We start from the raw sequence: 12,710 nt of genomic DNA, 5'->3' as shown, positions 1-12,710 counted from the left end.
TTCTTCAGGCCATTGTGGAAACCTTCAAGATGGTTGTTGGAGCGTGGACCGGTGTTCTTGTGTTGATTCCACAGGGCTCGAGGGAACGTGGCATTGAAGTCCACCCATGTGCTGGTGACGTAGTCGTTGAACCTGGTGATCTGCTGCCCATCTGGTCCTTGCTCCATCACTTCAATCCAAGCATCTTGGACTTCAGCTAGGGGTAGAAGCGGCAACGCTGCAGGTCTTCTGATGTGGGTCTGCACTGCTGGGTTGTCGGTGTAGTCTCGGGCCAGGCCTCTGTCAGACTGAGGCACAAACTTAAAAACTAACGTATATACCTATTCCTAAATTGGAGATGAGGTGATCCTGTTAACATTGTGAAAGCTATTTCGTTGATCAAAGTAAAGAGAAACAATAGCATTTACTAAAGTATATATATACACTTACAAAAATTTGGAGATGAGTAGACCTGTTAAAATGCTCAGATTGGATTATATCAGGTAAGGTAATGTATACACACTTACAAAACTTTTGAGATGAGTAGACCTGTTAAAAGTGGATTATAACAGTAATCCTGTATAAACAATCAAAACAAACTCAAGGATCAGATACCACTATGAAAACATCGCATTAGTTCAAAGGCCCATGTACTCAGGTCATTAATTCATTTATTGAACGAAATCAAGAAATTGCAACTAGAACTAGAAGATATTATAAGGGTAAAAACTCAAGGGCAAATGATAAGTGCAAAAGCAATCTGGGTAGAAAAGGGTGAAAAACCAACCTCATATTTTCTCAGTCTAGAATCGTGAAACTTTCTGAATAAATCATTCACTAAAATAGAAGATTCAAATGGACGTTTGCTCGATAATCCTACTGATATTCAAAGCGAAGTCAAACTTTTCTATAAAAAATTATAATGTAAACATGACGTCTCTGAAATTAATCTTGGGCAGATTCTTAGTGAATATGACGTTCCAAAACTAGACGAAAGCACTTCCAACTGTCTCGAAGGCAAATTAACAGAAAATGAAGTACTTACTGCTCTAAAATATCTTAAGAATGAAAAGAGTCCTGGCCCTGACGGATTTACGGAGGAATTTATAAAATTCTTTTGGAAAGACATTGGAAAATTTCTTGTAGGATCACTTTAACTGTGGTTTTGAAGAATGCGAACTTTCCATTTCTCAAAAAGTAGGACTTATAACCTGTATTCCTAAGGGAAATAAGGCAAAACAGTATTTAAAGAATTGGCGCCCAATTTCGATACTATCTGTATTTAACAAAATAGCTTCTTTAGCAATATCACGTCGTGTTAAATCGGTTCTTGACCTATTTATAAATAAGGACCAGAAAGGATTTATGTCGGGTAGATACATAGGAGATATTACAAGACAAATATATGACTTAATAGAATATACTGATACCTACCAAATTCCTGGCCTTCTTTTGTTAGTAGCCTTCTTTTGTTAGTAGATTTTGAGAAAGCTTTTGATACGGTTGAATGGCCCTTCCTACATAAGGTTTTAACTTTTTTAACTTTGCACAATCTATACAAAAATGGGTAAAGGTATTTTATAGCGATATTAAATCTAGTGTTCTTGTAAATGGTTTTGGCTCAGCTACCTTATCATTTCTAGAGGTTGTCGTCAGGGGGACCCTTTATCACCTTATCTGTTTATCCTTTGTGCGGAAATATTAGCAATTATGATAAGAAACAATGCAAATATAAAAGGAATTAAGGTAGATAAAATTGAATACCTATTGAATCAGTTTGCTGATGACACATCATGCGTCTTATATGGTTCAGAACGCAGTCTAGAATCAGTGCTACAAGTACTAACATTTTTTGCAAGATTCTACGGCCTTAAAGCCAATGTCGATAAAACAAGAATTATTTGGTTTGGTTCCAAAAAACGCAGTAGAATGAAAATATGCCATAATTGGAAACTCCTTGGGATAAATTTCGACATAGACTTGGAAAACATGATAGATTCTAATACAAAGAAAAGTTGAGACACTGTGAGACACTAATGCATATCTGGTCTGTCCGAAATCTATCACCTCTTGGAAGGATCACTGTATTAAAATCTCTAATCATTCCCAAACTAAACCATCTTTGTGCTTCTATACCTAACCCCACAGAAAGTGTAATTGAATTTTTTTTAAAAACATGCTTTAGTTTTATATGGGGAAATAAACCAGATAAAATAAAAAGAACTCAACTCACCTGCGGTGTGAAAGATGGAGGATTAAATGCTCCTAAACTTAAAGAAATTATACAGTCTCAAAAAATCACAGTAATTAAACGATATTATAAACAGACATCTAAATGGGGCAAATTATTCAAAGCCAATTTACCGAAACTAGGTTCTGCGAAATATTTGAATATAATTGTTCGAATCTTAAAGATACTCTCAGTCCGTTGATTCGTAATACGTTTTACAGCGATCATTGATTTCACAATTGACCACTGCATGCCATCGTATCCCAATTGCGAGGATCGATGCTCATGATATCAATCACTGGATTGTCTTGTCCAGACTCGATTATTTACATATCGCCGCAATATAGATGGAATATTGCTGAGTGTGGTGTTGAACAAAAAAAACAAAAAACAACTTGATTACTTGATTCAGGATCACTAAAGGTCATATGTATGTTAAATGTTAAATGTTAAATGTTATTGCAAAGGTCGTTTTTTCTTTAAACTTTTTAAGCATCGATTCCTTTCCAGTAAATCCAAAGAAGATTGTGTATACAGTCATCCCACAGTCAGTGTACAGTTCTATGTCATTTGTTCTCCATCTTTTTCGCTTTTAGTACTCACAAACAAATTTACTTTCATAGCTCAAAATGTAGTTTGTGTTAAACCATCGTAAATATTATCGAGTGCGAGATCGCCATAGTTTAGAAAGGATATTCTCGCGGACAACACGAGTTTGTAAATTTGTAAATACAAAAGCGTACCTGGGGTAATAAATGTGCCCCCTCAGCGTTCGTGAATGAACATAAACCTACAAACTTCGATTGTTGTTATGGCATGATATGATAGATATATCACCCTCCTTATTATTGTGCTTCGTATCGTAATTATCATATATTAGGAAGAGCAAGCGTATTGTGCACGCTACAGACCAAAGGCTCGCACATTACAATTATTTTGCTTATTAGTTATAGTTAATATCAAAGTCCACCTTGGCATCTCATGTAACGTGAACGAATGTTTACTTTTGAGCTGCATCTACATAGCAAAGTTTCCACAATATATGTATTCACAGCCATGACAGGGGAATATGTACTGTGTAGAGATATTTGTTTTGAGTGTCCACAGTGCTTTGTTTTGTTCATGGTTATGGATATAAAATGATTCTAATCGATATGCAGGTGTATGTGCGCATGTCTTGTTCACCATCTCTCGTAGATTTGTATTTAAGAACATATGCCACGGGTGTAAGCAAACAGAACCGTGCTTATTTCCATTAACACGTGGTGAGGTGAGGTGAAATTGAGTTTAACGTCGCGTCCAAGAGTATTGCACTTATATAGCGACGTGCATGCACGCGTGTGTGTTGCTGCTTGTACTAGTCCGGACTTATGCCGATTTATAGTGCTATCCCACTGAGATACCATGCCGCAGTTTCACATGAATACCCCACTCAGACACAGTATACTGACTCCGAGCTGACCAGTCCTGGTTTTATCCCCTTAATGCCAAGCGTCAGACAGGGTAACAACAAGTACCATATTTTAACGTCTTTTGATATGACGCGGCCGGGGATCGAACCCGGACCTTCTGCTCTCCGGGCGGACGTTCTACCACTAGACCACAGATGCGGTTGTACCCTGCGTTAAAGTATCTAATTTCCCACGTCAAGAGATGAGAGAAACATTTCACGAGGCACAGTAAATATCCTATTCATTATATACTTTTTGTGTAGCTGTCTAACGTAAAAAACATGATTTCATTACAAATGTAAATAAAGCGACAAAACCTTTTCCCTATCCCATAGAATTATCTTTGCATAGAGCAGAGTCGATTAACAATACCGACTATATCATGAGCATGTGTTTATGAATCACTATCAAATAGTATAATACCAGGTGTTCGCAAAAAGGTGAGCGTATCCTGCCGCACCGGTGCCACCCGTCATAAACACATGCAAAGGCCAGTCAATTGTTCACCCGAAAACATATGGGAACATATGGTACAAGTCAAATAGGGAATTGCATCGGACATCATTTTTTGTCACTGATTGTCAACTATAAAACTTTTTGAAAGCTTTACTGAGGCCTTGAGCGTTATAACCTTGATCAAACAACTTCTGAGCAAAAATCGTATGACGCTCTTTGAAATCTTAGAAGACAGAGCATGCTCGATTGTATCTGAAAAGTTGCGAAATGTTAACACCAAAGGCTGGAGCTGCTGGAATATTGCTCGACATGAAGGGAAAGTTGACTATTGGAAAGTTGAACCATGAAAAGTAAACTTTCCCTGCCTATCAAGGCGGACATTTCACCACCCCTTGCAATTGCTACTTGAAGAGTAGTTCCATGGTTGCCTAATCTTAAAAAAATATCAACAAAAGTAACAAATTATATTTGAAGTACCTTAATTTTTTTATCATACATTTGGATATATTTATATACGAAATCAGCTTTAACAAACAAAAGTATTGAAAGCAACACGACCTATTGTGTGTGAGTGTGTGTGTGTGTGCTTGTGTGTGTGTGTGTGTGTGTGTGCGTGTGCGTGTGCGTGTGTCTATTGTGTGTGTGTGTGTGTGTGTGTGTGTGTGTGTGTGTGTGTGTGTGTGTGTGTGTGTGTGTGTGTGTGTGTGTGTGTGTGTGTGTGTGTGTGCGTGTGTATGTGTGTGCACAACAACTTATGAACTTATTACTCTGTGAAACGAGGGGTGTTCAATAAGTTTTGCAACTTGGCCATTTGTGTTTACACAAACAATGTCATCAGGTTGACACGTGTCATAACAAGTTCCAGACACAACAATGTGATGGCTTCATTCACCTAAGGGTGGTCACAATCATGGATTCTCTCAAACATAGTAATAAAGTTTCTTACTAACGCTCCGGTTCACAAGTCGAGAATGTGGATTCGAACAGTTAAATATGGTTAGAGGGCCAATCTGCGGATTTCTATAAAAGTGGTATTAAAAGCTTGAAGGACAAATGGAATAAGTGTATAGGAGGTCAATGGAGATTGTATTGAAAAATAAAAGTGCAAAAGATATTGTGCGACTTGGTCTTTATTAAAGCTGCAAAACTTATTGTACGCCCCACGTATATATCTATTATGTATTGTATTAATAATGTTTTTGTTTATTTCGCTGCTGAGATTCTTATTTTATCTTTTCATTGATCCTGGTTCAAATCGTTCGATACGTCTTAAATATAACTAATTGCGTCATGAACTATCATTCACTTACTCATTCGACCCGTGAAGATTCCAGGGTAGAATAGGTCTTCAGCAACCCATGCTTGCCGTAAAAGGCGACTATGATTGTCGTAAAAGGCGACTAACGGAATCGGGTGGCCAGGCTCGCTGACTTGGTTGATGCATATCATCGATCCCAATTGCGAGGATCAATTTTAGAGTGACATGCAGTATGCACGTAGATATCCCCATTCCAACATAAAAATAAGTGCAAGAATGAATAGATCAAACAGTGCTTGATCTTTCAGAACAAATCTGCATAATGTGTGATTGTGATCATAAATGTTTGTTTTTTTAAAAATACGGTTTTTGTGTGAACATAGTTTGTAATATTTAGAAATTATTGTACATGTTTCTTCAATCCTGCATCTTACGCATCATCCTATAAAAAAATCTTCATGATCTGATTTGTGTTTCATTAAAACATACTACAGTAAACTACGTTTAAAACGAACACGCTTATCACGAACTGACGGATATAACGAAATGTGTTTTCATCCCGTCCATTTGCTGTATATTTGCTGTATACAATCTGTAATATATGTTAGTAACGAACTACGGTTATAACGAACTAAAAGTAGTAGTCCCTTTGAGTTCGTCATAACCGTAGTTTACCGAACAGTATTGCAACACAATGAACAAACCATTAAAAACATTCATAGACATCAGAGTTACATTAGGCAAGTCCCATAGATCTCTCTCCATCCCGTGGCGGTCGGGTAGCCTAGCGGTTAAAGCGTTCGCTCGTCACGCCGAAGACCCGGGTTCGATTCCCGACATGGGTACAATGTGTGAAGCCCATTTCTGGTGGCCCCCGCCGTGATATTGCTGGAATATTTCTAAAAGCGGCGTAAAACCATACTCACTCACTCACTCACTCACTCTCTCCATCCCTTTAACCTCTTCAGATGGACGTGGAATAAGCGACCGCGGACGACGGACGGACAATTGCAAAATGCGAAATGCGATTCATGGTGAACTAAAAGTTACAATCACAAAACGCCAAGAAAACAAATATTTCAAGTAATAATGTGGTAACTGATCCGGTCTCATTTGAAAACAAATTAGTTGTGTAAAAATTACAAACACGGAAAACATTTTACAATAAAGAAAAACTAATTCATAAAAAAACAAATCAGAGTTACATGTTTTCATCTTGGCGTCTCAGAGATCCTTATGTCATGAATCCACAAAGTTATTAATGTCCAAAACCAACTGCATTTGTGAAAACAAATCGCCTCATGAGGCAGATATATTATCTTGTCACGTGTACTGTGCACGCATATATAGAGCTTAGCGAAAGACGAATTCGTGGGATTATAAACCTCCTGGTTGAAACGTCTTCTACATGAATCACTGGCCACCCTGTTATGTAAGCTGCATGCGGTCGACCCGGAAATTAAATACTCCAGTAGAGATAAAGATTCCCTGGTTAGCGAACGGAGGTTCGAATATACTCGGAGTTCTGGAAGGGGCATGTGAGTATAATATAAGCCATATGTACAACGTAGTGTGAGACCTAGTGTTCCCTTGTGTCACACCACGTTCATCATGGAGAAGAGGATCGTGACCCCCTTGGTGTTTCTAGCTGCGTTGATTGTCAGTGGTAAGTGTCTTGTTTATGCACCTCACATGACATGTTTTGTTTTATTTTTTTTGTTTTTTTTTAATGCCGCACTCAGTAATATTCCAGCTACATGACGGCGGTCTGTGAATAATCGTGTCTGGGCCAGACAATCCAGTGAGTGACATCATGAGCATCGATCCAAGCAATTGGGATACGATGACATGCATCAACCAAGTCAGCGAGCCTGACCACCCAATCCCATTAGTCGCCTCTTACGACAAGCATAGTCGCCTTTTACGGCAAGCATGGGTTGCTGAAGGCCTATTCTACCACGGATCTTCACGGGTCCACCGTTTAGTCCAACTGTTTCCATAGTTTAGTCTACCTGTGATAAACGTGTCATTTTCAACTTGAGTCAGTGAGGGGTGTCATGTCAGGTGTTCACGAAAAGGGTGAGCATGTCCTGCCCTACTGGTAGCACCTACCGCTCACACGTATTTGCATAAAAAGTACGTGTTTGTTTGTTGACTGACAGCGGCATTTAAATAAACCAGACAATCTGGTGATAGTGACCTTAAAATCAAGAGACACAACGGCACATTTACTGCCTTTTCCGAAACTAAACACGATAAGTTATTTTTGAGTTACTTCCGCTGCCTACACGGGCAGAGATTTTGCTGAAACACTTAAAAAACATGTTCGGTTTGTAACACAGTGGGGGCCATAGCTATTCAACAAAATATATATGAAAATACTGCCAAAGCAAGTCTTTGAAAGGCATTTAAAAGTGATATACATAAAGAAGAGAATTTATGGATGTCAACTTCATCACCATGAGGAACACAACGTTTTGAAGTATATGCTTGCTCCTTCATCACGTGAATGACTGATATAAGGCAGAGAACATATATATGTACATGTAAGGACAACAAAAGTAATAAGATAGCAAAAGGTGGAAACTAACAAGGGAAGCCAACAGATGATTGGCACTGATAGGTGATTAGCAATAGACAAATGAAGCCATCACATTACAGTTATTATGCACAGGACTTAAATTATCACTGATTGGTAATAGGCAATGGACAAACAAGGCCGGGGATAAATAGTCTGATAGGTAAACGACACATACTGCCTAAGGTTACACACAAGCAAATGCTTTCATTGGTTTCTTTGAATGAATGGCCTCCAAATGCCGTTTCATGTACATTGTATATGTGTGCATTGCTTGGTCTTATAACGACACGAACAAGCACAACGTCAGGCGACGAAAAACAACAACGAGAAAGCGTCTATGACGATCTTCAGGGATGCTTGATTCGTTTTTGTTTTTTCTGGAGTTGAGAGAGTTAATATCATTTTTTATCTTACCTAGCATCATGGTGAGGTTATGTATGTCGCGACAGGGATATACTAAGTCACAATAACACGTTTATCAGCTCAAATATTGACACGCTCAATCACGAACGCAGCCAGATATGAAAATCTGTACTCAATGCGCCCTCTTTACATTGTTGTGAAGTTACGCATACCACACTATCTACCAGGAAGCTCCACAGTGAAAAAAAGAAGAAACTGATGACGCCGTAAGCCGTCCGACCTTGCAGCGAGGGCCACTCCTCATGTATCAGCGGGTCAACCGTCCACGAATGTGTGTTACTTTGTATTCAATATGGCGAAGTGGATAACAGCTGATATAATACTTCTGGCATGTATTTCTTTCAGTGGTAGGTTGAACGCCAAAGTTAGATATCTTTCTTTACAGCTTGAATATTTCACATAATATATTGTTCTGGCGTTTGTAGCTGATACATGTGTCCAACATGTTAAATACCAGGACGATTTTGTTTAATATTGCCAAATCATTTAAAGTTTCAGTGTCTGGCCAGACAATCCGACTGGTGTCCCCCCTGAACAACGGTGTTGGGAGAATTGAGGTGTTCTATAACGGTACATGGGGCACCGTTTGTGACGATAGCTTTGGGACAGATGAAGCCAAGGTGGCCTGCAGACAACTGGGACGATAGTAAGACACCCTGTGTACAGCAGACCTAGTATATTTACAGGACGCCCTCGTATACCTGGAATATTGATGTTAAACAAATATTAAACGAAACAAACAAAACTTATGGGGATATATTGCTTATTTCATAAAGTAAAAGCAATGGCGAAATAACAAACGTTTGCTTATGTTTGCACATTATTGTGGAGGTACTAATACAATGTTCTGAGATATACTAGGGTGCCAGGGCAAAGGTAGGTTTGGTTGATATGACAATAGTAGGACACCATGCCATAATCGTAGTTGTATGATATACTGAGGTAGGTTTGGTAGATATGACAATAGAGGGACACCGTGTCATAATCGTAGTTGTATGATGAATTGTGGTAGGTTTGATAGATATGACAATAATATGACACCATATGCATAATCGTAGATGTATGATGTACTTGGGTAGGTTTGGTAGATATGACAATAGTAGGACACGATGTCATAATCGAAGTTATATGATGTACTGAGGTAGGTTTGGTAGATGTGACAATAGTAGGACACCATGTCATAATCGTAGTTGTATGATGTACTGAGATAGGTTGATAACTATGACAATAGTAGGACACCATGTCACAATCGTAGTTGTATGAAGTACTGAGGTAGGTTGATAACTATGATAGTAGTAGGACACCATGTCATAATCGTAGTTGTATGATGTACTGAGGTAGGTTTGGTAGATGTGACAATAGTAGGACACCATGTCATAATCGTAGTTGTATGATGTACTGAGATAGGTTGATAACTATGACAATAGTAGGACACCATGTCATAATCGTAGTTGTATGATGTACTGAGGTAGGTTTAGTAGATATGAAAATAGTAGGACACCATGTCATAATCGCATTTGTATGATGTACTGAGGTAGGTTTTGTAGATATGACAATAATAGGACACCATGTCATAATCACAGTAGTATGATGTACTGAGATAGGTTGATAACTATGACAATAGTAGGACACCATGTCATAATCGTAGTTGTATGATGTACTGAGATAGGTTGATAACTATGACAATAGTAGGACACCATGTCATAATCGTAGTTGTATGATGTACTGAGGTAGGTTTAGTAGATATGACAATAGTAGGACACCATGTCATAATCGCATTTGTATGATGTACTGAGATAGGTTTTGTAGATATGACAATAGTAGGACACCATGTCATAATCATAGTTGTATGATGTACTTGCGTAGGTTTGGTAGATATCACAATAGTAGGACACCATGTCATAATCGTAGTTGTATGATGTACTGAGGTAGGTTTAGTAGATATGACAATAGTTGGATACCATGTCATAATCGCAGTTGTATGATGTACTGAGGTAGCTTTTGGTAGATATGACAATAGTAGGACACCATGTCATAATCGTAGTTGTATGATGTACTGAGGTAGGTTTTGTAGATGCCACAATAGTAGGACACCCTGTGCATAATCGTAGATGTATGATGTACTGGGGTAGGTTTGGTAGATATGACAATAGTAGGACACCATGTCATAATCGTAGTTGTATGATGAACTGAGGTAGGTTTGGTAGATATGATAAAAGTAGGACACCATGTTTATAATCGTAGTTGTATGGTGTACTGAGGTAGGTTTGGTAGATGTGACAATAGTAGGACACCATGTCATAATCGTAGCTGTATGATGTACTGAGGTAGGTTTGGTAGATATGATAATAGTAGGACACCATGTCATAATCGTAGTTGTATGATGTACTGAGGTAAGTTTGGTAGATATGATAATAGTCAGACAACGTGCAATAATCGTAGTTGTATTATGTACTGAGGTTGGTTTGGTAGATGTGACAATAGTTGGACAACATGCCATTATCGTAGTTGTATGGTGTACTGAGGTAGGTTTGGTTGATATGACAATAGTAGGACACCCTGTCATAACCGTGGTTGTATGATATACTGAGGTAGGTTTGGTAGATATGACAATAGTAGGACACCCTGTCATAATCGTAGTTGTATGATGTACTGAGGTAGGTTTAGTAGATATTACAATAGTTGAACGACATACCATAAGTGGGTTGTATAATGTACGGAGGTAGGTTTCGTAGATGTGACAATGGTTTGACAACATGCCATAATCGTAGTTGTATGATGTACTTGCGTAGGTTTGGAAAATATGACAATAGCAGGACAACATGTCATAAGCGTGATTGTATGATCTACTGAGGTAGGATTGGTAGATATGACAATAGTAGGACACCATGTCATAATCGTAGTTGTATGATGTACTGAGGTAGGTTTTGTAGATGCCACAATAGTAGGACACCCTGTGCATAATCGTAGATGTATGATGTACTGGGGTAGGTTTGGTAGATATGACAATAGTAGGACACCATGTCATAATCGTAGTTGTATGATGAACTGAGGTAGGTTTGGTAGATATGATAAAAGTAGGACACCATGTCATAATCGTAGTTGTATGATGTACTGAGGTAGGTTTGGTAGATATGATAATAGTAGGACACCATGTCATAATCGTAGTTGTATGATGTACTGAGGTAAGTTTGGTAGATATGATCATAGTCAGACAACGTGCAATAATCGTAGTTGTATTATGTACTGAGGTTGGTTTGGTAGATGTGACAATAGTTGGACAACATGCCATTATCGTAGTTGTATGGTGTACTGAGGTAGGTTTGGTTGATATGACAATAGTAGGACACCCTGTCATAACCGTGGTTGTATGATATACTGAGGTAGGTTTGGTAGATATGACAATAGTAGGACACCCTGTCATAATCGTAGTTGTATGATGTACTGAGGTAGGTTTAGTAGATATTACAATAGTTGAACGACATAGCATAAGTGGGTTGTATAATGTACGGAGGTAGGTTTCGTAGATGTGACAATGGTTTGACAACATGCCATAATCGTAGTTGTATGATGTACTTGCGTAGGTTTGGAAAATATGACAATAGCAGGACAACATGTCATAAGCGTGATTGTATGATCTACTGAGGTAGGATTGGTAGATATGACAATAGTTGGACAACATGCCATTATCGTAGTTGTATGGTGTACTGAGGTAGGTTTGGTTGATATGACAATAGTAAGACAACATGTCATAAGCGTGATTGTATGATCTACTGAGGTAGGATTGGTAGATGTGACAATAGTTGGACAACATGCCATTATCGTAGTTGTATGGTGTACTGAGGTAGGTTTGGTTGATATGACAATAGTAGGACACCCTGTCATAACCGTGGTTGTATGATATACTGAGGTAGGTTTGGTAGATATGACAATAGTAGGACACCCTGTCATAATCGTAGTTGTATGATGTACTGAGGTAGATTTAGTAGATATTACAATAGTTGAACGACATAGCATAATTGGGTTGTATAATGTACGGAGGTAGGTTTCGTAGATGTGACAATTGTTTGACAACATGCCATAATCGTAGTTGTATGATGTACTTGCGTAGGTTTGGAAAATATGACAATAGCAGGACAACATGTCATAAGCGTGATTGTATGATCTACTGAGGTAGGATTGGTAGATATGACAATGCTAGGACACGTTAAAATATTACTTACACGAAGTACCCTAGGGCTATATATAGACAGTAACTAACAGTAACATCTCCACTTACTACAATGGAACTTGTAGGATGTGTTGGTGAAGAAATCTGGACAGTAGTTGGAC

General features: G+C 38.4%; 1 protein-coding gene across 9 annotated transcripts in view; it reads left to right on the top strand.

Moving 5' to 3' along the window:
• The first annotated feature begins 6,723 nt into the window (after window positions 1–6,723).
• The window catches only part of LOC124148917, a 43,865-nt gene continuing 37,878 nt past the window's right edge, over window positions 6,724–12,710 (top strand). For 6 of the 9 annotated variants that reach the window (XM_048398531.1, XM_048398530.1, XM_048398527.1 and 3 more), the window contains exons 1-2: window positions 8,588–8,725; window positions 8,871–9,024. In XM_048398531.1, the coding sequence (XP_048254488.1) occupies window positions 8,671–8,725; window positions 8,871–9,024 (209 nt within the window). In that variant the 5' untranslated portion in view covers window positions 8,588–8,670. Of the gene's footprint in view, window positions 7,041–8,587; window positions 8,726–8,870; window positions 9,025–12,710 lie in introns of those variants that run through there. The other 3 variants (XM_048398525.1, XM_048398524.1, XM_048398526.1) reach the window with 3 other exon arrangements.

The sequence above is a fragment of the Haliotis rufescens genome, unplaced genomic scaffold (assembly GCF_023055435.1).
Source record: "Haliotis rufescens isolate VD_foot unplaced genomic scaffold, xgHalRufe1.0.p SCAF_18, whole genome shotgun sequence".
Classification (NCBI taxonomy): Eukaryota; Metazoa; Mollusca; class Gastropoda; order Lepetellida; family Haliotidae; genus Haliotis; species Haliotis rufescens.
The sequence above is the reverse complement of the archived record's forward strand: the minus strand, read 5'-3'. Positions and strand labels throughout refer to the sequence as shown.